The 27834-nt window shown below is 46.6% G+C and overlaps 1 protein-coding gene across 3 annotated transcripts in view; it reads left to right on the top strand.

Moving 5' to 3' along the window:
* Nucleotides 1–21527, top strand: part of fgf14 (fibroblast growth factor 14) — a 584869-nt gene extending 563342 nt beyond the window's left edge. For all 3 annotated transcript variants that reach the window (XM_038818137.1, XM_038818136.1, XM_038818138.1), the window contains exons 4-5: nt 10456–10654; nt 18005–21527. In XM_038818137.1, coding sequence (XP_038674065.1) covers nt 10456–10654; nt 18005–18141 — 336 coding nt within the window. In that variant the 3' untranslated portion in view covers nt 18142–21527. The remainder of the gene's footprint in view (nt 1–10455; nt 10655–18004) is intronic.
* Nucleotides 21528–27834: the final 6307 nt, after the last annotated feature.

The following is a 27834-nucleotide window of genomic DNA, read 5'->3' as shown; positions in this document are numbered from 1 at the left end:
ATTTTGACAAATTCGCCATGGACGTAAGACAATGGGGTGCGGTAATGGTGGCGATACGTGAGATGGCAGGATGTGTTAATGGGAGCAACTGAGCGGTAAGCAACATGTGGCCAAGGGGGGGGGGAGGAGTTGGATTGTGTTGGGGCAGGCCAGGGAGCTGAAGAACAAATTATAGAAAGAGAAGTGTGTGGTTGGGGGGGCGGGGGGGGGGGGGGGGGGGGGGGGGGGGAGTAAAGTTGGAGGGGGAAGTTTACTGTCTCAAGTTGTTGAACTCAATGTTGAGCCCAGAAGGCAGTAACGGGCCTAATCAGAGCAGGTGATTGGCTCAGAAAACAGGTGATTGGCTCAATATTGTAACGCTGTTTGTGGGAGCTTGCTGTGCACAAACTGGCTGCTGCATTTTCGACATTACAGCAGTGACTTCACTTCAATAGGATTTTGTTCTGTTTATTCCTGGTCTGAGATTACTGATGTTAAGGATTGGGGCAGCTGAGTAAACCAGATGGAAGGTTTCGAGATATTGACATTCCAGAGATGCAATGCACCATCGACTGAACTTATGAATCTTTCCAACACCTGTCGCCAAATGCTGCCTCTTTTATTAGCAAAATTCTTGCTCCATTAACAGGCATGTGGTGTATGTACACAGTTAAATGCTTGTCCCTCTGTGCAATGCTCACAATGCACACGTGCCGAAGGAGTTAAGAATGGCATCAAATACCTCAGGGGGAAAACAAAGCCTAAGACTGGCGACTGGGAGAGACAGACGATATTGTAATCCTGGCATCTGTTACCTTTATGGAACCCTGCACTCTTCAAAATTGGAAATTTGAAAGCATCCCCATCCACCACCTTAAACAGTCACTCCCTCCACCACTGACATTCAGTGGCAGCCGTGTGTACCATCGACAAGGTGCACTGCAGTAACTCAGCAAGGTTCCTTCAACATCACCATCCACACCCATGACCTCTGCCATCTAGAAGGACAAGGGCAGCAGATGCACGGGAACACCAATATCTCCAAAGGTAATTAGAGATGGGTATTGAATGCTGTCCTAGCCAGTAACACCCACATCCCATTAACAAAGGAAAGGCATTCACCATTTGACTTGGAATGATATTCCCGTTCCTTTGCTGTCATTGGGTCAAAATCCTGCAACATCATCCAGCACTTTTTTAAAAATTGAGTGTAGCCAGTTATTTTTTTACCAATAAGGGGCAATCTATCACGGCCAATCCACATACCCTGCGCATCTTTGGGTTGTGGGGGTGAGACCCACGCAGACACGGGGAGAACACAGGGATTATTATTTAAATGATAAAATATTAAAGTGTGCCGCTGTGCAGAGAGACCTGGGTGTGCTAGTGCATGAGTCACAGAAAGTTGGTTTACAGGTGCAACAGGTGATTCAGAAGGCGAATGGAATTTTGTCCTTCATTGCTAGAGGGATGGAGTTTAAGACTAGGGAGGTTATGTTGCAATTGTATAAGGTGTTAGTGAGGCCACACCTGGAGTATTGTGTTCAGTTTTGGTCTCCTTACTTGAGAAAGGACGTACTGGCACTGGAGGGTGTGCAGAAGAGATTTACTAGGTTAATCCCAGAGCTAAAAGGGTTGGATTACGAGGAGAGGTTGAGTAGACTGGGACTGTACTTGTTGGAATTTAGAAGGATGAGGGGGGATCTTATAGAAACATTTAAAATTATGAAGGGAATAGATAGGATAGATGCGGGCAGGTTGTTTCCACTGGTGTGTGAAAGCAGAACTAGAGGGCATAGCCTCAAAATAAGGGGAAGTAGATTTAGGACTGAGTTTAGAAGGAACTTCTTCACCCAAAGGGTTGTGAATCTATGGAATTCCTTGCCCAGTGAAGCAGTTGAGGCTCCGTCATTAAATGTTTTTAAGGAAAAAAGATAGTTTTTTGAAGAATAAAGGGACTAAGGGTTATGGTGTTCGGGCCGGAAAGTGGAGCTGAGTCCACAAAAGATCAGCCATAATCTCATTGAATGGCGGAGCAGGCTCGAGGGGCCAGATGGCCTACTCCTGCTCCTAGTTCTTATGTTCCCGGGGCCGGGATCGAACCCTGGTCCTCGGCATTGTGAGGCAGCAGTGCTAAATACTGCACCACCATGCCGACCCTCCCTACCAGCACTGTGGGTGTTTCTGCACCAGAGGATGTAAGAGCTGTTGTCGGCCATTTGGCCCACCATTCTGATATAATCCTTAACTCCACTGCAGCAGTTCAAGAAGGTGGCTCATAAATCATGGACGATCTGAAGTGTACAGAGGGCAGAACGCAGGGTGCCAGTCAGGCATGTGTGGGAATAGAGTGGAACTTTGATTACCCAAAGCAACAATTTCAATCAATGTACCAAATGTCTTTCAGTTTTGTGATTCACAGATATATGTCTTGCAAAGCTTTGTTTAAGAACTGTTCATTCTGCCTCAAGGGGGAATGGGACAATCACGTCAAAACACAAGTTTAAGAATAATCTGTATACTGGTGTTTCCGAAGCTTCTCACTTTGCACTCGTAAGGACAGCCACAAGGTCGCCAAACAGGCAGAGGACAGATCATCCTCAACCAGTCCGCACTTGCAAAACCCAAGACAAAATGTCTGCTGTTAGATGTGAATCTGTGATTGGGCAGCACTTGCTGAACAATCCTGAGTGCACCAATAGCTACACAAATAACCACCTGAAGGCAACCAGCCGATTATATGCGAGGCTCATTTACACTTGCTGGAAGAAACATACATTCATACTCAGTGAACCAAACCCTGCAAACCAAAAGAATATAGAATAGAATAGAACAGTACAGCACAGAACAGGCCCCTCGGCCCTCAATGTTGTGCCGAGCCATGATCACCCCACTCAAACTCACGTATGCACCCTATACCCGTAACCCAACAACCCCCCCCTTAACCTTACTTTTATTAGGACACTACGGGCAATTTAGCATGGCCAATCCACCTAACCCGCACATCTTTGGACTGTGGGAGGAAACCGGAGCACCCGGAGGAAACCCACGCAGACATAGGGAGAACGTGCAAACTCCGCACAGACAGTGACCCAGCGGGGAATCAAACCAGGGACCCTGGAGCTGTGAAGCATTTATGCTAACCACCATGCTACCCTGCTGCCCCAAATATGTTCAAACCTTGCACCTTTTTTGAATTACCCGGGTAATTATGGAGCCTGTCGTCCGCCATTGCTTTTTCTATGGCAATGTCTCAACCAATCAGCATCCTACAGGGTAAATTGTTGTGACTGCTTGAAATTTGACATTCCTGTCTTTCACCAGCTGGGTACTAGATGAAAAGTGGCACGGTGGCACAGTGGTTAGCACTGCTGCCTCGCCACGCCAGGGACCTGGGTTTTATACAGTAGTTAGCACTGCTGCCTCACCGTACCAGGGACCTGGGTTTGATTCCGGCCTTGGGTGACTGTGTGGAGTTTGCACGTTCTCCTGTGTCTGCATGGGTTTCCTTCGGGTGCTCCGGTTTCCTCTCACAGTCCAAAGATGTGAAGATTACTTCGATTGGTCATGCTAAATTGCCCCTTAGGCTGGAGTTGCAGGAATAAGGCATGGGATTGGACCTGGGTAGGGTGGTCTTTCAAAGGGTTGGTGCAGATTTGATGGGCCGAATGTCCTCCTTCTGCACTGTAGGGATTCTATGATTCTAGGACTATGTCTCTCTTTTCAACAAGATTCAAGATTTGCACTCTTGCGCGACTATTTTTAAGAATGTTGGCTGAGGGATAGCTATAGTCCAAGTGGGATTTCCCCTGCCCTTTGACATATTGACCCAGGTCAGATGGGATCCTCAGTTTGTCTAATGAGAAAGATGGCGTCCCCATCATTGCATACAGGGTGACAGACCGAGTGCTGGAAAAATGGGAATACAATAGATAGGTCCTTGGTGGCCGGCGTGGACTCGATGGGCCAAATGGCCTCTTTCTGTGCTGTAAAACTCTATGACTCTGTGACAGTGCTGGACTCCCTCTGTAGTGCCCTGGGGTGTGCCCTCATGTCTCTGGACTCACACTCCAACCTGCAACTTTGATTAAATTAAATATTAGTCATTTTCAAAGTGAATTGTGCCCCTGGCAATAACACAGACTCACTCCCTGAGGCGAAAACACAATTTTGCTTGCTACCGCGGCACGTAAAGTGGATCCTCTTAAAATACAGCACTATAATTTACAGAGAATTACTCAGAGTCTGACACCTCACTGGCTTTATTTGCATTTTAAACGCACCATGCTCTGGATGAAAGAAAGCGTTTCGATTACCTAATCTTTGATCAGAGAAATTGCCTGTTCTCATAGTTTAAACCTCCCCGGCCCATCATTTGAAAGTCTGGTTGATTGAACAGCCACCATTATCTGGGTTATCACAGTTTATACGCGATTTATAAACTACATAGTTAGCAAGACAGAAGCGTTAAGTCTAGTCACATACAGGGTTGAAGGAGTTAGAGGGTCCAGATATGCAGAAACGGAATTATTATTCAGGAAGGCATAGTCAGCGCGCTGCTGGCATTAAGTAACACTGATGATCTGCTTATCAAATGATATCTTCAGGTGTCAGTCACAGCTCACTGACAACACACTCCTCTCTGATTCAGTAGATGCAAGTCCCTCTCCAGAGACTTGGAAACATACTCCAGGCCAGTACTGAGGTAGTGCTGCTCTAGTTGGCTGTGCTGCCTGCCATTTGAGATGTCAAGCCAAGACCATTCTCAGGTGGACACACAAGCTCACCCGGCACTATTTTGAAGAAGAGAAAGGTTGTTCCCCTTGGCCTCCTGGCCAGTATCTAGCCCTCCAGCACCATTAGTAAAAAAAAGACTAGATTATCTGGACATTACTGCATTGTTGTTCATGGCAGCTTGCTGTGCACACTTGTCTGCTCTCTTTCCCATGTTACAACTGGAACTACACATCAACAGTAGCTGTAAAGCGTTCCGTGGTGTCTTGGGTTTTTGAAAGACACTACAGAAATTCCAAGTCTTTCTTATTTACCAAAGGATTCTAAAATATCAAACCCTCCTGTCTAAGTGGTCACATTAACTGTGAAAAGTACTTTGTTCTTTCTTTTAGCAAACCGTAACTAACCTAAATTTAATCTGTGAGATACCCAATAACTTCACATCTGTTGTTGTTGCATTCCTCTCTCATTAATATGTGACTAATCAATTATTCCTTTAATTCCTATTCTGGCACATTATTGGCTCATTCTCCATTCTTGCTATGAAGCTGTTGTTTTTCTCAGTTTCTCTCTTATTCCCTGTTGGATCCTGATTTCATTTTGGAAACTCCAAATTTCACTGCCAATTTAATAGTTGAAATAAGGATTCCAGAAAGACCCTGTATTCGAATTGTACCTTTTCACCAGTGCTTTAGTCACCTGTCCGAATGTCTCCTTATGGGGCTCAGTGCCAAATATGATCTGATAAACATTCCTGTGAAGCACATTGGGATCTTTTGCTCCAATAAAGGCGCTGTATGAATGCAAGTTGTTGTTGTAAACACCCCAAGGTGCTTTACAGGAGCGTTGACAGCCAACATTCAACATTGAGCCCCATGAAGAGATATCAGAACAGGTGACCCATAGCTTCCTTAATGAGAGAGGTTTTAGCGAGTGTCTCGAAGTTGAAAACGCCCAAGAGGCCAGAATTGGAGGAGCGCGGAGAACTCAAATTGTTGACCTACTTTGATTCCCTGTTGAGCGATGCCTTCACTTTCAAATTCTCACCCTTGTTTACAAATCCCTCCATGGCCTCGCTCCCTCCCTACCTCTCGCTACGCAAACCTATCTAGTTTACTAATGTCCTTTTATTCGATCTTGGGATGTGGGCGCCGCTGACTAGGCCAGCATTTGCTGCCCATCCCTAATTGCCCTTGAGCTGAGTGGCTCACTCGGCCATTTCAGTGGGGGGCAGTTAAGAATCAATCGTATCGCCGTGCGGGTCTGGAGTCACATGTAGGCCAGACACGGTAAGGACAGCAGATTTCCTTCCTTGAAGGCCATTAGTCAGGGAAGGAAACCTTCCATCCTTACCCCATCTCCCTTTCTCTTCTTCGAAATTGCCATGTGATCTTTCGTATCCGGCTAATAGCTCAGGCTTGTTCGTGACTCCCGGCCCACAGCAATGTGTTTGGATCTTGACTGCCCTCGGAAGTGGCCGAGCAAGCCACTCCGTTGTATCAAGGCACTATGATGGACTGGAGTGATTGAAGAAGACAGGTCACCACCACCTTCTGAAGAGCAATTAGGGATGGGCAACAAACGCTGCTGTAGCCAGCGACACCCACATCCTCGGAGTGAATGAGAAAAGATTGGATTGGATTTGTTTATTGTCACGTGTACCGAGGTACAGTGAAAAGTATTTTTCTGCAAGCAGCTCAACAGATCATTCAGTACATGGGGAGAAAAGGGAATTAAACAAAATTCAAGAAAATACATAATAGGGCAACACAAGATATACAATGTAACTACATAAGCATTGGCATCAGGTGAAGTATACAGGGTGTTGTGTAATGTGGTGAATGTAATATATAGATATATATGATAATTCACACTGTCTTTGTAAGCGCAGTAGCGCTATCCTACCACTAGGGGGAGTAGCTCTGGGAGTACTCAGGAACTTGTACTGGGCTCCACCCTTGGCTCTGCCCACAACTCCTCCCTCTAGTGCAGATGTATAAATACCCTTGTCCAGAGTCAGCCTGAGTTCACTAAGAGTTCATCAACGGGTAACAGGCTAGCTCTGAAGTAAGTCTAGATTCATATCGGAAACACGTGTCTGGTGAATTGATGGTTCCATCATTGTGTTAATGAGGTCAGTCAATAAGAGGGTCATTTAGGAGTCTGGTGACAGTGGGGAAGAAGCTGTTTATGAGTCTGTTCGTGCGTGTTCTCAGACTTCTGAATCTCCTGCCCGATGGAAGAAGTTGGAAAAGTGAGTAAGCCGGGTGGGAGGGATCCTTGATTATGCTGCCTGCTTTCCCCCGGCAGCGGGAGGTGTAGATGGAGTCCATGGATGGGAGGCAGGGTCGTGTGATGGACTGAGCGGTATTCACGACTCTCTGAAGCTCCTTGTGGTCCTGAGCCGAGCAGTTGCCATACCAGGCTGTGATGCAGCCCGATAGGATGCTTTCTATAGTGCATCTGTAAAAGTTGGTAAGGGTTAATGTGGACATGCCGAATTTCCTTAGTTTCCTGAGGAAGTATAGGCGCTGTTGTGCTTTCTTGGTGATAGCATCGACGTGAGTGGACCAGGACAGATTTTTGGTGATGTGCACCCCTAGGAATTTGAAACTGCTCACCATCTCTACCTCGGCCCCGTTGATGCTGACAGGGATGTGTACAGTACTTTGCTTCCTGAAGTCGATGACCAGCTCTTTAGTTTTGCTGGCATTGAGGGAGAGATTGTTGTTGTTACACCACTCCACTAGGTTCTCTATCTCCCTCCTGTATTCTGACTCATCGTTATTCGAGATCCGGCCCACTATGGTCGTATCGTCAGCAAACTTTTACATGGAGTTGGAACCAAGTTTTGCCACGCAGTCGTGTGTGTACAGGGAGTAGAGTAGGGGGCTAAGTACGCAGCCATGCGGGGCACTGGTATTGAGGACTATTGTTGAGGAGGTGTTGGTGTTCATTCTTACTGATTGTGGTCTGTTGGTCAGAAAATCAAGGATCCCGTTGCAGAGTGGGGAGCCAAGTCCTAGGTTTTGGAGCTTTGATATGAGCTTGACTAAATAAGGATGAGAAATAAATGACAGAATGTATTACATTATATAAATCAAACTAAAGGGAATCTTCCCTTGGTGCACCCCTCAACAGGAATCACTGCCGCTTCCGTACCTGCCGCTGAATGTAGACTCGAGAGCAGAGGATTCTGCCAATGCAGGCGAATCTTAGTACCGTCACCAGGAAATTACCTTTGAGGCAGAAAAATACTTTGCACTGTACCTCGGTACACATGACAATAAACAAATCCATGGAGTAAACGCGCTGATTAATTTATTCCACACCTCACTTGTTATAAGTTAATCGAGATCATCAGAGTTTAATATGGAATGTTTTGTTCAGCTCCCAGGTTTGATGAAGGTGTACATTAAGCAGGTAATCTAAATCATGCACTCAGCCAGGCACGTACTGCATTCAATTTTCATAATGAGAAAAGTGGACGTGATGATTGGCAGCGATTCCACACAACGGATCCTTTTCTGTTATAGATAACGTGAATGCCAAATAAAACATTGCCGTCCGGGGCAAAGCTTTTGTATAATAGACACCTCATCATTTGAGACCATTCTTCTGCACAACGCTCAGATTTTAGTCGAGTGTTTAGTCAAAGACCCTCAGGTCAGCTGTTCAACAAACGCACAATGAAACCAATGAGGTTGCCCATTGTGGCGAGGATTCTTAATAAGTATGCAAAAGGTGTCCTGAGCACAAACTGCAATTAGAAGATAAAGCTATTATCTTTTAATGCAAATTGTGGATGAGCTGCTCACGTTATGCTGCTGGGGGGGGGGGGGGGGGGGGGCTGGGCAGATAAATCAATGCATATGGAGAGAACAATGGGGAGAACAATGGGGAGAAGGGAAATGAAATGGGTTTCCAATGACAATTATTGTGGACCAAGGTGTCACTGCTATAAGTCTTAGCATTTATTATTGGTGACATTAGTGTATGAATGTTAAATCTGTTTCTGTTACATATTTCTGTCTTAATGTCAGTGTGAACTCATTTAAATTAAAGAGGTAAAGACTTCTGTTGTGGATGTTGTGCAAAGGAATAAAATGCGATGCCTATTTGCCCTGGCAACATCTGGTAACAACGCAATGGGTTGAATAGACTGCTTCTGTATACTCAACTTCAGAGAATGCAAGACATGCATTTCTGTAGCGCCTTTCCTGATCGCAGGACATTTCAAACCACTTTGTAACAGTCTATCAGTTGGTAGTACTCAGAACGACACCCATGGGTTCAAGACCCACTCTGGAGGCTTGAGCGCAAAATCTATGCTGGCACTCGCAGTGCAGTACTGAGAGGGTGCCACACTGTCTGAGGTACCGTCTTTCAGTTAGATGTTAAACTGAGGCCCCGGCAGCTCTCGCAGCTGGGAGTAAACATCCTCCTGTGCTAATTCGAAGAATGGCAGAGTAGCTAACCCCGGTGTCCTGGCCAGTATTCATCACTTAACAAACATCACTAACTAACATCACTAACTAACATCACTAAAACTAGCTATCTGAGCATGAAGGCCTTGCTGCATGTGGGAGTTTGCTGTGTGCAAATTGGATGCCATATTTCCTACATTGCAACAGTGACTACACTTCAAACGTATTGCATTGGTTTTTTGCTTTTTGACGACCTGAGGCTATGAAAGGTCTTTCACAGTACTAGCCTACATGTTATGCTCAAAGACTCTGTAGTGCAGCAAGCCTTGTGACTCAGGGTTAGAGTGCCGCCCACTGAGACACAGTTCCATTGGGCGCCGAAGTGGTAATTGGCACCAAACCTGAAATTCAAAAAGACGTGACACTTGCTCGAGCAAGGGAAGGTGAGAAATCTCACGTTGGCGATGTCCTGGGGAAGAATGAGATCAGTAAAAAAAAAAATTGTGTCGAGTCTTCATCGCAACTCGGTGAGGAGGAGAAGGAATGCTTTGCTGACAAGATGGAAAAACAGAAGTTTGGCAGCTACTGAATTTTGCCAGTAGCAGCAAAGCGGAGGATGCGAGATAAAGGCATCTGGGCTTTAAGGCATGGAGTACAAAAGAAAGCAAGTTATGATGAACCTTTCTGAAACACAGGTTTGGCTTCAACTGGAGTATTGTGTCCAATTCTGGACTCCGCACTTTAGGAGGGATGAGACAGGCTTTGGGAAGAGCGTATATAAACATTTGCAAGAATGATTCCAGTGATGGCTTACTTTGGTGACCTGGATAGATCAGATTGTTACCTTAAAGATGAGAAGGTAGAGAGGAAATTGGATAAGTTATTCCAAACCATAAGGGACCTGGTCATGGTAGATAGGGAGAAACTGTTTCCATTGGCAAGAACCAGAGAACAAAGATTGATAGTGATTACCAGAAGAATCAAGCAGGAAGAAAAAATGTTCTTTAGGCAGTGTGTGGTTAGGATCTGGAATGTGCTGCCTAAGAGTGTGGTGGAGGCAGGTTCAATAGAGGTTATCAAGAGGGAATGGATAAAGACATGCAGAGAAGAAGATTACAGGGTGCCAGAGAGAAGGGGAAGTGGGACTAGCTGCGTTGATCTGATAGAGAGCTAACACAGACATGACAGGCTGCATGGCCTCCATCTGACTTGCAACCGTTATATGTTTCTAAGATAAGAATGTCTTTTTTGAGGATGGTGGTTTGCTGCCCAACTCAAAGACTTGGTTAAAACCACTGATGTTGTTGCTCCACAGGAACTTTTTACACCCGAATGCAAGTTCAAGGAATCAGTATATGAAAACTACTATGTGATCTATTCATCAATGCTCTACAGACAGCAGGAATCTGGTAGAGCTTGGTACCTGGGTTTCAACAAGGATGGCCAAATCATGAAGGGAAATCGTGTGAAGAAAACCAAACCGGCATCTCATTTCCTGCCCAAACCATTGGAAGGTAAATCGCTCACACATCATCAGTTATATTGCTCAGTTGGTATCTCAATTATTGGATCTCTCTTGCCAAATTCATTCATTTTTCATTGCAGACTGTAAGATAACGGTTGGACACTTGGTTACGAAGCCCATGAGTTATCTGGGAAGGACTGGTTTGATGTTTGTATCATTCCGCCACACTTTTGTTGTGAATTGTCAGCTCTCTCGAACAAAAAGGGAAAGCTGCCTATTGTCAAAGAACAAAGAACAAAGAAAATTACAGCACAGGAACAGGCCCTTCGGCCCTCCCAGCCTGCGCCGATCCAGATCCTTTATCTAAACCTGTCTCCTATTTTCCAAGGTCTACTTCCCTTTGTTGCCGCCCGTTCATATATCTGTCTATATGTATCTTAAATGATGCTATCGTGCCCGCCTCTACCACCTCCGCTGGCAAAGCGTTCCAGGCACCCACCACCCTCTGCGTAAAAAACTTTCCACGCACATCTCCCTTAAACTTTCCCTCTCTCACCTTGAAATCGTGACCACTTGTAACTGACACCCCCACTCTTGGAAAAAGCTTGTTGCTACACACCCTGTCCATACCTCTCATAATTTTGTATACCTCAATCAGGTCTCCCCTCAACCTCCGTCTTTCCAACGAAAACAATCCTAATCTACTCAACCTTTCTTCATAGCTAGCACCCTCTATACCAGGCAACATCCTGGTGAACCTCCTCTGTACCCTCTCCAAAGCATCCACATCCTTCTGGTAATGTGGCGACCAGAACTGCACGCAGTATTCCAAATGTGGCCTAACCAAAGTCCTATACAACTGTAACATGACCTGCCAACTCTTGTACTCAATACCCCGTCCGATGAAGGCAAGCATGCTGTATGCCTTCTTGACCACTCTATCAACCTGCATTGCCACCTTCAGGGTACAATGGACCTGAACTCCCAGATCTCTCTGTACATCAATTTTCCCCAGGACCCTTCCATTGACCATATAGTCTGCTCTTGAATTTGATCTTCCAGAAAGCATCACCTCGCATTTGCCTGGATTGAACTCCATCTGCCATTTCTCTGCCCAACTCACCAATCTATCTATATTTTGTTGTATTCTCTGACAGTCCTCCTCGCTATCTGCAACTCCACCAATCATAATCTTAGGGGCAGCGCGGTAGCATGGTGGTTAGCATAAATGCTTCACAGCTCCAGGGTCCCAGGTTCGATTCCCGGCTGGGTCACTGTCTGTGCAGAGTCTGCACGTCCTCCCCGTGTGTGCGTGGGTTTCCTCCGGGTGCTCCGGTTTCCTCCCACAGCCAAAGATGTGCGGGTTAGGTGGATTGGCCATGCTAGATTGCCCGTAGTGTCCTAAAAAGTAAGGTTAAGGGGGGGTTGTTGGGTTACGGGTATAGGGTGGATACGTGGGTTTGAGTAGGGTGATCATTGCTCGGCACAACATCGAGGGCCGAAGGGCCTGTTCTGTGCTGTACTGTTCTATGTTCTATAGTCCTCGGGGACTATGCCAACTTTCACTTATTGACCTATGATGGCTCCCGCTCCGGCAATGCCTCGATTTTAAAATTGCCATCTTTGTCTTCAAATCGTGTCATGGCCTTGCTCCTCCCTACATTTTCCCTCCTACCAACCTGGCCTCTTGTGCATCCCCAGTTTCCATCGCTCCATCATCGGCAGCCATGCCACCAGCTGCTTGGGATCCCGGCTCTGGAATTCTTTCCCGAAACCGCTCCACTTCTCTCTCCACCTTTCGAATACGCCCCAAAAAACTACCTCATTGACCAAGCTTTTGGCCAAAGGACCTCCTATCGCTTCATGTGGCTCAGTCTCAAATTTTATTTCATAACTCTCCTATGAGGCACCTTGGGATGCTTTACCGCAAAGGTGACAAATAAATTCTCAAGTTGTTGATTACTAATTGGATTCCTCATAAATACCACTTTCAATAACCTTTTTGCTGTGCTGATTGTAATATTTAACCTTTACTATCGTCTTGTGCTGTAGCCATGGTACTGAAGATCTCTGAATCGTGGCGTATAATTATTTTTGAAGCAAGGATGTCTTCAGTATCTATCCTGTCACAAATACAAAATATTCCTTTACATAGAACATGAAACATACAGCGCAGAAGGAGGCCATTCGGCCCATCAAGTCTGCACCGACCCACTTAAGCTCTCACTTCCACCCTATCCCCCTAACCCAATAACCCCTCCTAACCTTTTTGGTCACTAAGGGCAATTTAGCATGGCCAATCCACCTAACTTGCACATCTTTGGACTGTGGGAGGAAACCGGAGCACCCGGAGGAAACCCACTCAGACATGGGGAGAACGTGCAGACCCACACAGACAGTGGCCCAGCGGGGAATCGAACCTGGGACCCTGGAGCTGTGAAGCCACAATGCTAGCCATTTGCACTACCTGGCTTTAGGTCAGAATCTGCTCCAAAATATTGGTTTTGCTGGTGAAACCTAAGCAAAATGGGGCCTCATATATCAAGGTTGATAATGAGTTCTAAGTATTTCTTTCTTTGTAATTTAAATAGAGTAAATAAAGAAAGACTTTCTGTTCAATGGATGAACGATCAATAACCAGAGATTTGTGGTGATTGACAAAAGAATGAGAGGTGAAAGAAGGAAAACCTTTTTGGCGCAATGATTGGTTAGGATATGCACTGTCTGATAGGAACATGGATACCGATTCAATGGTAACTTCAAAGGGAAAATGGACAAAAAGGGTATGGGGAAAGAGGAGGGGTGTGTTTAATGGGATTGCTCCTCAAAAGAGCTGGTGCAGACTCGATGGGCTGAATGTTTAGCTGAAACAAAATAAATAGTAATTTGCTGGTTCATTCCACAGGGCAATGCCTTGACCAATCAGAGTCAAGCTGCCTGGTTTGAATTTCAAACAATGCTTGGCAGTTAATTGTCAGTCACCGTCCACTGATGCATTCTCCACGTCAATGCCTCTGCCAATCAGAGTCCACATGTCAGCCAATCAGCACCCTCTTCTCATCCAGCTGTTTCCCCTGACATTGGTATTCTTGTGAAAGCTTTGACAAAATGCCTTCCTTCAGCAATACTCAAATTCTATACGACCCAATGACTATTGCTTTCGAGTGCACATGGATAACAGCTAGCATTCCCCGTCACTACGTAGATTTCCTCTGAAAACCACTTTCTTTAATCTGACTGGTGAAATCAGAAGTTGTGCTCTCCAGTTATCAGAGACGTCCTTTCCACCTCGCAGCAAGAGCTTCAATCTGGTTGAGATAAACAACCATTTTACCTTTGAGAGATCGTTAATGGACCTGCGGGAAAAGTCATTCCTGCGGCGAAACTCTCAGTTCGAGGATTAGTCCCACACTGGATAAATTGTTTCATCTGAGACGTTCGATATTGCCGTGACAAGCATTGTGTGACCACCACCTCAGTCAAGGTCCTTTAGTCAAGTGGATGGACAGCCTGCCTTGTTTCAAGTGGGGGGGGGGGGGGGGGGGGGGTCACTTTTGTTGTGCAGCTCATTACATAGGAACCTATTGTGATTTTAAGGCACAAATACCTCATATGTGCTCCGACCCTCTGGACTGGCCTGACCAGGGGTCCTTGAAAAGGCCGCTTCGGAAAACAGACCAAATCAATTTTAATCTTTTACCGACCGGGATGAGAAGGAACGCCCCACAGAAACATTCCCATGGAATACCAGCCCAGCCCTCTGTTTTCACCCAACCCACCTCCAGGTGTAGGTTTTGAACCAATGTCTCCATCGGCACCGACTTCCCAGATCCAGGAAAGCAAAGCCCGACCTGGGATTGTCCCAGAATCTCCCGAGATTAAACATTAGTCTCCAGGTGACTGCTCAAAGTAATCCAGAATAAAATACCTCGGGGTATTAAAAATCAATTGCCTTTTCTTTCCATTTTCTTGCCACACTTTTGTTAATTAGCCATAAAGATATCGGCAATGGGAAAATGGCTGTTTGCCTGACAATCACAATCCATTTAATGGCGCCTGTTGGCCTTCCGATTGGCTATGGGTAAGCTGGGTACCGTCAGGATGGATGACCAACGGTGCGAGCTGGACATTTAGATGTTGACGGTCATGTGATGAAACCTCCAGGGATGTGTCCAATTAGAGCTGGCCACCCCTCACCTGGGCCTCAAGCCAGTTTAGGCTTAATGTCAGCATCGCTGGGGTGTGGAATAGATAGATAGATAGAGAAATACAGCACAGAACAGGCCCTTCGGCCCACGATGTTGTGCCGAACTTTTGTCCTAGGTTAATCATAGAATTTTGGACACTAAGGGCAATTTTTCATGGCCAATCCACCCAATCTGCACATCTTTGGACTGTGGGAGGAAACCGGAGCACCCGGAAGAAACCCACGCACACATGGGGAGGATGTGCAGACTCCACACAGACAGTGACCCAAGTCGAAATCGAACTTGGGACCCTGGAGCTGTGAAGCAATTGTGCTATCCACAATGCTACCGTGCTGCCCTTAAGAAGAAGTTAATCTACACTCCATTATTCTACCCTAATCCATGTACCTATCCAATAGCCGCTTGAAGGTCCCTAACGTTTCCGACTCAACTACTTCCACGGGCAGTGCATTCCATGCCCTCCACTACTCTCTGGGTAAAGAACCTACCTCTAACATCCCCTCTGTATCTGCCACCATTTATCTTAAATTGATGTCCCCTTGCAATGGTGTGTTCTACCCGGGGAAAAAGATCTGAGTCAAACCATTCTTTTTGAACCAAAGGTTGAACGAGGATTTTGTGTTATATTGAAGCTTCCCTCCGTGGCACAGGTCAAACTCTTTGAAAGACTCAGAAGTGTGCTGAGGGAGGACTATCTGTGCTTCACTCACACACCCATAAGACCATGTTGAACCCCACTAACCCCAGCACTTACTAGGGGAGGGAGGATGGGGGCGTGAGGAGGTGTATCATTTTGAGATTGGCAGTTCTAATCACTAGAGGTTTCCACCTCACTCAAACTGCCATCTCTCTCTCACTCTCTTTCTGTCTCTCTCTCTCACTCTCTCTGTGTCTCTGTCTCTCTCTCTCTCTCTCTGTCTCTCTCTCTCTCTCTCTCTGTCTCGCTTGCTCTTTCTCTTGTCCTCTCTCCCTCTCACCGTCTCGCCCTCTAGCCCTCTCTCCCTCTCCTCTCGCCTTCCTCCCTCTCTCTCTCTTCTTCCTCTCTCTCTTCTCCCACTCTCCCTCTTTCCCTGTCTCCCTGTCTGCTCTCTCTCCTCCCTCTCTCTCTCTACCTCGCCCTCTCTCTCTCCCTCCCTCTCTCTCTCTCTCCCTCTCCCTCTATTGCCCTTTCTCTTGTCGTCTCTCCCTCTCTCCCTCTCACCTTCTCACCCTCTAGCCCTCTCTCTTCTCTCTCTCCTCCCTCCCTCTCTCTCTCAATTCTCCCTCTCTCTTTCTCTCCTCCCTCTCCCTCCCTCTCTCTTCTCTGTCTCTCTCTCTTATCCCCCCCCCTCTCTTTTCTCCCTCTCTCTCTCTCTCTCTCTCTCTCTCTTTGCCCTCTCTCTCTCCTCCCTCTTTCCTCCCTCTCTCTTCTCTGTCTCTCTCTCTCTCTTCTCCCTCTCTCTATTTCCTCCATATTATTATACCATCATGGTTACTTGATTGTGACTTAACTGCACTTTCCTACCCGTTATCCCATAACCCTTGACTCCCTTTAGTTGATCAAAACTCTATCTAACTGGGCCTTGGCTATACTCAGTGACACAGCCTCTGCTCCTCTCTGGGGGAGAGGATCCCAAAGACTAATGATTCTCGGAGAGAAGAAGATCCTCTTCTCTGTCTTCACAATGGAAACCTTTATTTGGAAACACTGCTCCCTATTTCGAGACTCCCCCTACAAGGGGAGACATCCCCTCAGCATCCACCCTGTCAAGTCCCCTCAGGATCTTATTTGTTTCAATAAGATCACCTCTCAATCTTCTGAACTCCCAATGATGCTAAGCCCAAGCTGCTCAACCTTTCCTCATAAGACAAACGCTTCATCTCAGGAGAGATTAGTCTTCAATACCTGCAGATCCAAGATCAATCCTGGATGGTTACCAATCCTAGAGTCAGTGCGGTGTGCAGACCCTTCAATGTCCTGAACTTCCTGTCCCATCCGTTGTCTTGTTGCCAAATTCTGAGCATTTGGAGAAGGGCAGCTCATAGGTGGCGAGTCCATGGAATGATACGACACGGAAGGAGGCCATTCAATCCAACGTGCCTATGTCAGCTCTTTCAAATAACTTTTCCATGAATCCCACGTACCCTGCTCTTTCCCCACAACCCTACAATGGTTTTTCTTTTTCAAATATTTCTCCAATTCTGGGTTTATACTCCAAACTGAATTTTTTTTGGCAGTGTTGGCACTTTGCTCCTTGTCTCTCTTCCGCTGCCCAGACCATGGCCTCACCACCCCTCTACCTATCTGCCCACCTCCCCATGCTGCCACCTCAACCTACCACCTCCTGTCCTAGCTGTCGTGACATGCATAAGCAAGCGTATATGTAAATATGTTCAGCCTCCGACCGTTAGGTGTCAGGCAAGTAATAACATGTGACTCTGTAACCTAGGGGGAGTCTGAAGGAGAATTTGTCGTGTTTAGATGTGTTTGTGTTAGTTCCAGTTTGTTAGCATTAGTTTCCACCCACACATTGTTATACAATAATACATTTCACCAGTCTTGAATTGGATGCTCTTTCGTACCCCGACTCAATAATCGTCCCTGTACAAGAACAAAACACCAGCCTCCCCTCCCTCGTCACCGACAGCCTCCGCAGTCCCACACTCACCTTCTTCCTCGCCTTCGCTCCATCTTTCCCTCCGCCCTGTCCCATCTCTCACCTCCCATCTCATCCCACACACCTCCTGATCAACTCCATACTCCCACACCCCTCTACCCCCCCCCCCCCCTCCCCCCCCCCATCTGAAACAGACCGAAAGGTTACAATTTGGAATGTGCCATTGCTGAGACTGGGGTTTCATAGCAGAGCTTGTTAATTACAGAGGAGAATGACCTTCTCTAGCTTTTCAATGAGGGAGACATGTCCTCTGCTCTTTAATTATGTGAAAGCAATGAGATCTGCATTGTAAAGAGGGCCGAAAAAGTAATTGGCAAACCCACTCATTGAAATATATTACAAGATCTGAAAACAGGAAACAAAGTCTCGACTCTGCAGGTTCTGATCTCCAATTTAGCCAACCCCTCCACGTCAGGGTCAATTTAACCTTTGAACGGCTGTGGCAGTGTCAAATTAGTTGTGAACATTGGAAATGCAGCTTGTCAAAAACCAAGGAGACTGTTTCACATGTGCATTTTCTACTGTTACTTGCAGTTGCCATGTACCGAGAACCATCGCTGCACGATATTGGTGAGACTGTACCGAAAAACGCAGCCACTCCCAGTAAAAGCACAAGTACGTCGGCAATAATGAATGGAGGGAAGCAAGTGAAAAAGAACAAGTCAACATAGCCAGCCAGATCTTGGGAAAGACATAAATTCCTAAACCCATTACACTCTTGTGTGATTTATCCCTGGCAGACTATCTCCTTCTAAAATGTCTGTGGATCAGGTGAAGCAAGTGAACCCTTGTTCAATTCGCCCTTTGGTCTATCTCATTGCAAGTGGATAAATCTCAATGTGTAGCTCTTTCCACAACAAGAAGACATCTGGAGAACCAGCTGAACTCTGACCATGGATGTCCCACCAAGATAATGGAATGCCTTTTATCTATTTCCTCTTAACTGTGACACTCCATGAGAATGACGTATTTCACAACTGCATTTGGTACATAGCCTGCTAAACACACACCTGAAAGAGTCTCTCTGTTTCGAGTGCCGGAAAAGGTCATGTGTTTCAGACCTGCCGATTTGTAACACAGCAGACAACAGTGGGGATCCCAGATCATCGCTGTATATCTCTGCTCATTCAGGACTAAGTCCCCCTCTCGTTTTCTAACATGGCTGCTCTATGCACTGTCCTAACCTCTTTTTCTTTTGCAGGGACTGTTGTGTGTTTTTTGCTATTGAGAAAAAGTAGACGGTGGGAAAGGTAAAACGCCAACACTGGGTTGCCTCCAGTGTTCGACTGACAATAATCAGGGATACGGGGAGCGTCGACAGATACTATTGTGACAATGTGCATCAACTGTGGGATTAATGTCTCAGCCTATTGACTAGACATGTGAATGAAAAGATTTCCCAGAGACGGATGAATTGCCCTTTAGATTGGTGGAAATGTAATGGGAACTGAGTCAATCAGAATCAGTCAAAGGTGCTCTGATTAGCACCAAGCTCCTTCACAATTCCCTTCTTGTGCCACGCACACATGTTGGCAGGTGCCATATGCCTTGTCCAGTGAGCAGGAATCACTGCTCCCAAATTGTGTCTGGGCTCTAGGAAATCTGGGTAGCCCGTGTACAAGAGCTGACCCTTCCTTCCCTCCCTGCCACCAGCATCGTTGGAAATTTAGAGTTCCACTTTCATCACCTGGGGCTGTGCTCCAGGTGGCCCACTGAGGGGAAAGTCTGCTCCTTGCCTGAGTTAACGCAGATGCGGAAAGGACGTCACTGGGCTGTGACCTGATCCTGTCTAGTTTAGGGAGCGTAGGCAAGGCTACCGGTGTGTGTCCTCACCACAGCAACAAGAGGTAAGGCTGAGAGGAGATCCTTCCGTTATCACCGTGAAGGATATTAAAAAAAGGATTTCAGTGGTTGTGAGGGAGATTTGCAAGCATTTGTTTTTTGTTCTCTTCTTTAAACTCAGCATGTAATTCGGCTCATTCTGGTCAATGTGCCAGCGTACCTCTAGCCCAGCATGCAGTAGGCCATCAGTTGGCGGCAACTGCTGGACTAAAGGTGATTTGCCTTGTTTTTAAGTACATACCAAAACCAGGCACCCTAATGGAAGAGGAGGTGATTATCGTGAGTCATATTAATCTTCCATTAATTGATTTGTCAGAATTATCGAGTTATTTTTGAGTGCTTCAGAGAGCATTTTTTCTCGTCACAAGTTAATGTCAAAAAGCTCCACCTTATTTTCAAGTTTGATTTGTTTCATATTTAACCTTATTCGACCGAAATAAGCCAACCAGGAAAGAGGAAATTAGTTGGCTGAAAAAGACTCAAATTGTTCTAATTAGAACTTCCCATATTCCTCTGTGAAGTGATTGAGACAGGAATCTATCTAAGCAATCTTGGAACATTGGTCGTTAAGCGAAAACGAATACAACATCTAGATTTTAACTCTTCCCCGATAGTAATTTTAACAGACGTTAAAAATAGGTTTCTTCAGCATACTTTCCACCATAATTCTACCAAGTAAGAAGTGCTTTATTCTGATATTATTGAATAGAATGTTGAGACGTTATAGATCCCAAACATGGGACTCGAGAGGGCATCAAGCTAAAGTAAAATGGCAAAAAAAAGGTATAATTAATTCAGGAATAACTATCCTTACAAAGCAAAGCAAAACCTTTGAGAAAAAAAAAACATACAATGACAGTATCACCAATATGAGGTAAAGTGCAAGTCCCGTACACCGAGCTAAACTGTCATTCGTTGGATGAAAATTACTTTTGAACATGTTTACGAACACCACTGCCTCAGAACGAAGATCGGAGTCGTGAGATTCATGGCCTCTTATTATAAATATAACAAGTTCAGTGTAACGGAGAATGCAAATACTACAAAAAGGAGAGAAATGTGAATACTGAGTTTAATTTAAAATCAGAAAGTAATGACTTTGCCGCACTGTGAGTTGTGTCGTTATATCAGTGAAGGAACACTCATTTAGGAAACTGATGAGTAGGACTTTATAAATGTGAATTCTCGAGGATTGTACTAATTGAAAGCCATTCTGTAGTCTGGTAATATTCAGTATGTTTTAACCATTTTATTTTCAGCCAGATTGTGCAATCTTATCGTGTTCTCATAAGGTTTTCTTGTAATTATAGATGGTCAAAGTGTTTCTGCGTTACAAGGGATTGTTGGTCAAGCTGCAGGTTTCAAAGTTCTGAACGGGCTTGAAACCAGTTCGAAAAGTATTTCTTCTTTCTAATATTTCTGAGTTATTTTACAAACTATTTCTGCAGATTCTTACCGAGTAGGAAATATCGCTCTGCTGCTGCTACGCTGCTAATGTGTTACATCTGATAACTTTTAGCAATTTATAATTCATTGTTTGTCCAATGAAAGATTTATGTTGATTTCTTTTTTAAAAAAAGGAGCAGAAAAGAAGATTTAAGCACATCAGCCGTCCAGCGCGGAGTCTCTGTACTGAGCTAATTAAATGCTGTGATTAAAATGAAACTATTTGTAAGAGTAATTTTGATTTTAGCTTCATAGAGACTGGTGTTCCCAGAGACCACATACAACACGCAGTTTTCGACAGTGAACCCTGTATGGTTTGCCCCTTGCATACCAGTTGACTAATTAAACTTTGGCTGAATTTATTTTTGTTAATGTCAATGGTTGTTAACTCCTCTTGTTTTTTTCTTTATTATGTCGCTCATACACTGTCCGTGAGGGTTGTTTGTTTTTCATCCAAAGGAATGATTGTCCTTGACAAGTTAATTCTGATCATGTTTTATTTTAAAGTACTGCAGGGGAGGAAATATTAATTCTTTGTGCTTTGGGTTCCTATTTTGTCTGTTGTCTCATCTGTTGCATGGGAAGAAGGTGGCATTGATGAAACAGAACTGCATGTAGTAGGTTGTATGTACCCGGAACCGTTGGTATGTATTACTAAATTTACATACATATATGCAAAAAAGTTTGTCTGCATTGTACAGTTTCAATGTTTATTATCATTTGTTGTACACAAATACAGCATATTGAATAAAATATTTCTATAAAGACACAGTGCACCTATAGCCCATAAACTTTGCACCAATGAAGTGTGACGAGTTAGTTCTGCCCTGTTCCAAGATGAGAATGGGGCAACAAACAGGCACATTTTAGCTCCAATATCCAGACCATTCACTTCATATTCCTGAATGTTGAGCCTCAGGTCATAACTGAGTGAGGTCAGAATGATTATAAACCTTTTCCCACTCGGTTACGTGGGTTATGACCCCAGAATTGGACTTGTGATTTGTACTCCGCTGGATTGTAAATTAAAGGATGGAGCACATCCCGAATTATTTTGGGACTGGGACTTTGTCTGCATAATCTCAGATAGGCTGCAGAAATCACTGTTGAACCATGGTTAATGTTAGGTGCCTCTGAGCAATGGGGTTGGCGGAATCGCACAGGCTTGTGGTTTGATACAGTCTCAGATAAGAACACATCTACACTGGGAGACTGGCGTTTGGTGTTAGGCTGGGCGAAAATATTAATCCGTGGAATGTTAAGCTTAATGGTCTATGATGCATGCACCGTTCAGTAATTGATACGGCATGTGTGATTCTGAGTCCGTCGAAAATGTCATTCAGGTATAAACCATCACTTTGTTCACTTTGAAAGCCACCTGCTCAAACTAATTAGGGATGGGCAATAAATGTATCCTCAACAGTTTTGCCACCATCCATGTGCAAATAGATTGAAAGTGACGCTCTGGGAATACATAACGAGAAAACATTCAAGCCACATGAGAACGTGGGCAGCAGGAGGAGGCGATTAAGCCCCTTGAGCCTTAATTTTTTAAATAATCTTTATTGTCACAAGTAGGCTTACATTAACACTGCAATGAAGTTACTGTGAAAATCTCCTAGCCGCCACATTCCGGCGCCTGTTCGGGTACACAGAGGGAGAATTCAGAATGTCCAATTCACCTAACAAACACGTCTTTCGGGACTTGTGGGAGGAAACCGGAGCACCCGGAGGAAACCCATGCAGACATGGGGAGAACGTGCAGACTCGGCACAGACTGTGACCCAAGCCGGGAATCGAACCTGGGACCCTGGAGCTGTGAGGCAACAGTGCTAACCACTGTGCAACCGTGCCCCATAATTCAATAAGATCATGGCTGATCTTCTATCACAGCTCCACATTCCCACAGTACCTCCATATCCCTTGATTCCTTTAAAAACCAAACATCCATCAGCCACACTCAACGATTATTGAGCAGCCGATTAACGAGGGTAAAGAATTCCAAAGATCTACGTCCTGATGTGTTGGGTAAGCTGGGTCTGCGAGGACTGTGTTTACTGTAGCAGTGAGAGAGACAGGCTTCCAACACTTGAAGAAATGCAACTCGATTTTATTGAACTCTCATACATTTTATTGAACTATCATACATACTTTAACTGTGGATTGACACTATGCTGACTTGACTGGAGAGCTGAGGTTAACCTGACCAGACTATCTGACTACCACATGGTGGATGTTCTAGTTGTTGCACACGAGCTCGGACTGTCTCAGAGGCTGGATCCCAAGAGAGCGGGAAAACTAGTGCCCTCTGGCTTTATAGTGGTCGTGTCCTGTCTGGTGATTGGCTGCTGTGTTCTGTGTGTTCATTGGTCATCCTGTGTGTCAATCAATGCCTGTCTATGCACCATCATATACTTGTGTGTATATTCTGACATCTCCCCCCTTTTTATTTTTACTTTAAAAAACAATGTGTGTAGGTCAATAAATAGTGAGTGTGGGTGTGTACAGGGGCCTGACTATATACCAAGTATGTTAATGTATTTACACGGGAAGGTGTCTAGTGCAGATAGAGGGCAGATAACAAATTAGGAAAAAAAACAATATGTACAGATGTGTAAATGGGTCACAAGGTAATGCAACATTCAGTCTATAAATTCTGTCTCTGTGCGGGCGACGAATTCTGGTTGACCGCCTCAAGGGTGGGTCAGGGGCCGCCTGCACTTGAACGGGCGGAACTGCCTCCAGTGTAGAGGTCGGTAAAATAACTGGCAGATCGGTGGCCTCGTGGAAGGGTGCGTCCTGAGGAAGCCGTGTGCGAGGCGGGACATCACGTTCAGATGGCGGGCGTGGAAATAGCCGCAGTGCCCGCCTATTACGCCGAAGAAAGGAGCCATCAGGCATGCGAATGAGGAACGATCCCGGGGCCACTTGCTTGACCACCACAGCTGTGGCAGACCAGCCACCGTCAGGTAGCTGAACACGAACCCGGTCAGCAGGGACCAGGACGGGGAGATCTGTGGCGTGGGCGTCATACACCGACTTGCATCGGGCCCGAGACTGTTGCATCCTCTGCAGGACCAGAAAATTGTCAAGGTCCGGGATGTGGATAGCCGGCACCGTCGTCCGTAATGTGCGGTTCATTAGGAGCTGGGCTGGGGATAGACCAGCGGACAAAGGAGTTGCCCTGTAGGCCAACAGCGCCAGGTTGAAATCCGAACCCGAGTCAGCAGCTTTGCACAACAGTCTTTTAACGATGTGGACCCCCTTTTCAGCCTTCCCATTCGACTGGGGGTAGTGGGGGCTTGAAGTGACGTGCGTCAAATTGTACTGCTGGGCAAAATCCATCCGCTCTTGGTTGAAGAAGCAAGGGCCATTATCAGTCATAACTGTAAGTGGAATGCCATGCCGGGCAAAAGCCTCCTTGCATTCCCTGATTACTGTTGCTGATGTGAGGTCAGTCAGTCTGACCATCACGGGGTAGTTGGAAAAGTAGTCCACTAGGAGGACATAGTCTCGGCACTTTGCATGAAAGAGGTCAACACCAACTTTGGACCATGGGGAGGTCACCATTTCATGCAGCTGTAGAGTCTCTTTAGGCTGAGCCGGGTGGAACCTTTGACACGTTGGGCAATTGAGGACCGTATTGGCGATATCTTGGCTGATGCCTGGCCAATATACTGCCTCTCGGGCTCGACAGTGACACTTTTCGACCCCCAGGTGACCCTCGTGGATTTGTCCGAGGACAAGCTCTCGCGTGCTCTGTGGGATTACTATCCTCTCCAGCTGCATTAGTATGCCATCCACTACCGCTAGATCGTCCTTTACATTATGAAACTGGGGGCACTGCCCCTTTTGCCAACCATCCGTGCGATGTCGCATGACCCGCTGGAGTAAAGGATCCCTGTCCATCTCCTGACGAATTTGCACGACCATTTCATCAGTGGCCGGAAAGTTGGAGGCACAAAACTTCACCTGAGCGTCAATCTGACAGACAAAGTCCGACTGCTCACACGGCGTGGTGATGGATCTAGAGAGTGAGCGGGGAGCCACTGGAAGTCCGTAGTTTTTTTAACAAGATTGCGGAGAGCTGTGGTGTGAGATGCAAGGTTGGGGATAAACTTCCCAAGGAAGTTGACCATCCCGAGGAAGCGGAGGACTGCCTTCTTGTCCTCCGGGGTCTTCATGGCATTGATCGCCAACACCTTGTCTGCATCTGGCTGCACACCGAACTGCAAAATATGGTCGCCAAGGAACTTGATTTCTGATTGACCGAACGAAAATTAGGCTCTGTTGAGTTGGAGGCCATGCTCGTGGATCCTGTGGAACACTCGCTTGAGGCGATCGATGTGCTCCTGAGGAGTTGTGACCAGACAATTATGTCATCGACGTACACCCGCACCCCCTCGATGCCCTCCATCATTTGCTCCATTATTCGGTGGAACACCTCCGAGGTGGAGATGATGCCAAAGGGCATCCGGTTGTAACAGTAGCCAACGAACGGGGTGTTAAATGTGCACAGCTTTCGATTGGACGCGTCCAGCTGTATTTGCCAAAACCCCTTGGAGGCTTCCAGCTTCGTGAAAAACTTGGCATGAGCCATCTCGCTGGTTAGCTCTTCTCGTTTAGGGATAGGGTAGTGTTCCCTCATGATGTTACGGTTCAAATCTTTGGGGTCGATACAAATGCGAAGTTGCCCTGACGGTTTTTTGACACAAACCATGGAGCTGACCCAGTCCGTGGGTTCCGTGACCTTAGAAATGATGCCCTGGTCCTGGAGGCCTTGCAGCTGCTGCTTGAGGCGGTCCTTAAGGGGCACCGGCACCCGACACGGTGCGTGGACCACAGGTGTGGCATTCAGTTTCAGGAGTATCTTGTATCGGTAAGGGAGTGTGCCCATACCTTCGAAGACGCTGTGGTATCGTGCTATGATGTAATTTAATTGGGTTTGGAAGTTGACATCAGGCAAGGCTGATGCCTCAGCGGGTGACATGGTGTGAACCCGCTGTACGAGATTCAGGAGTTTGCAGGCCTGAGCACCGAGCAAGGAAGCTTTGTTGGACCCCACAATTTCAAAATGCAGGGTGGCTTTTAAAGAACGATGGGATACCGCAAGCTGGCATGAGCCGCTGGCAATAATGGCATTGCCATTGTAGGCGAGGAGCTGGCAGGCCGGTGGAAGAATGCTTGGTCTGACGCGGATGGTGTCAAGGTCAGACTTTGAAATGGGGTTCTTTGAAGCATTAGTGTCCAGCCTGAAGCGTATGCGAGCCTTGTTGACCGTAAGGGTGGCACACCACTCGTCGTCCAGATCGATGCTCATCACTGGGAGTTGTTTAACCATCTTTGCTGAAGGCAGCGTATGCTTGGTGATGATGCCCATCCGGAATAGGGATGTGAGGTCCTCGTGTCGGGATCTGGAATCATGTCGGAGTCTGTAACGGGTGGCTGTACTGACCGGATGTTCCTGCGCTGCGGCTGGGATCGCTGTGTGTTGGGCAGTGGAGCAGATCTGCACAGGGCTGCGTAGTGGCCAAGCTTGCCACACTGGAGACAGCGTCGAGATTTCGCGGGACATTGCCGCTTTAAATGGGCGGAGCCACAGTTGTTGCACGTCATGGCGCCGATGCTAGGACGCTCCGTGCACCACCGCGCATGTGCAGTGCGGTCAAACAATGTGCGCAGCTGCACAGTCGGTCGTCGGCCTCGCCGTCCCCTTGGTCGTGGCGCGCATGCGCAGGAGCCCGGGAAAAGCGCGCGAAATGGCCGCCCTCATCCAGACTCAGGCCCTGGAGCTATTTGACAGCCTCCACCCGCTCCGCATCGTGGGGGCCTTGCCGCGCCGTCTCTGTCACCTTGATATGGGAGTACCGGTTATTAGCGTGCTCATGTAGGACGCAGGTCTCCATGGCGATGGTAAGGGTGAGCTGCTTAACTTTAAGGAGCTGCTGGCGAAGGGGATCGGAGTGGAACCCGAAAACGATCTGGTCCCGGATCATGGAATCGGAAGTGGAGCCGTAGTTGCAGGACTGCGTGAGGATGCGGAGATGGGTTAAAAAGGACTGAAAAGGTTCATCCTTACCCTGAAGCCTCTGCTGGAACACACAGTGTTCAAAGCTCTCATAGACTTCGATGTGACAGTGGCTGTTGAACTTCAGCAGGGCTGTTTTAAACTTTGTCTTGTCCTCACCTTCAGCAAAGGTGAAGGAGTTGAAGATGTGGATAGCGTGGTCCCCGGCTGTAGAGAGGAAGAGAGGAATCTTTCTGGCATCCGGTGCGACTTCGAGGTCGGTGGCTTCAAGATCTAGCTGGAACTTCTGCTTGAAAATCTTACAGTTGGCACCGAGATTGCCGACGATGCGGAGCGGCGGGGGTGGGCGGACGCTGTCCATGTTACCGGATGGCTGATCGCTGGTTAAAGGCAGATTATCTCAAGGTAGGTCCATCAAACCCGAGCATGACCCCACTCCTGGTACCATGATGTGTTGGGTAAGCTGGGTCTGCGAGGACTGCATTTACTGCAGTAGTGAGAGAGACAGGCTTCCAACACTTGAAGAATTTTATTGAACTCTGAACTATCATACATACTTAAACTGTGGATTGACTATATGCTGAGTTGACTGGAGACCTGAGGCTAACCTGACCAGACTATCTTACTACCACATGGTGTATGTTTTAGTTGTTGCTCACGGGCTCTGACTGTCTCAGACGCTGGGTCCCGAGAGAGCGGGAAAACTAGTGCCCTCTGGCTTTATAGTGGTTGTGTCCTGTCTGGTGATTGGCTGCTGTGTTCTGTGTGTTCATTGGCCATCCTGTGTGTCAATCACTGCCTGTCTGTGCGCCATCATATACCTGTGTGTATATTATGACACGTCCCTCTGAATGAATAGACTTCAGCCGGGAAGACAGGACAGCACCTTTTACAGGTAGTAGCTGACCTGTGACGCAGGTTGTTTTTCATTTGTGTGTGTGTGTGTGTGTGTGTGTATGTGGGGAGGGGGGGGTGGGGGGGAACGGTGTTGGTGCGGGAAATAGAGCAAAAACCTGACATAACAGCAGGTGTGCAGAAGAGATGAATC

This window comes from Scyliorhinus canicula, chromosome 14, assembly GCF_902713615.1.
Source record: "Scyliorhinus canicula chromosome 14, sScyCan1.1, whole genome shotgun sequence".
NCBI classification, from domain to species: Eukaryota; Metazoa; Chordata; class Chondrichthyes; order Carcharhiniformes; family Scyliorhinidae; genus Scyliorhinus; species Scyliorhinus canicula.
Note: the sequence above shows the minus strand (reverse complement) of the source record. Positions and strands in the feature narration are given on the sequence as shown.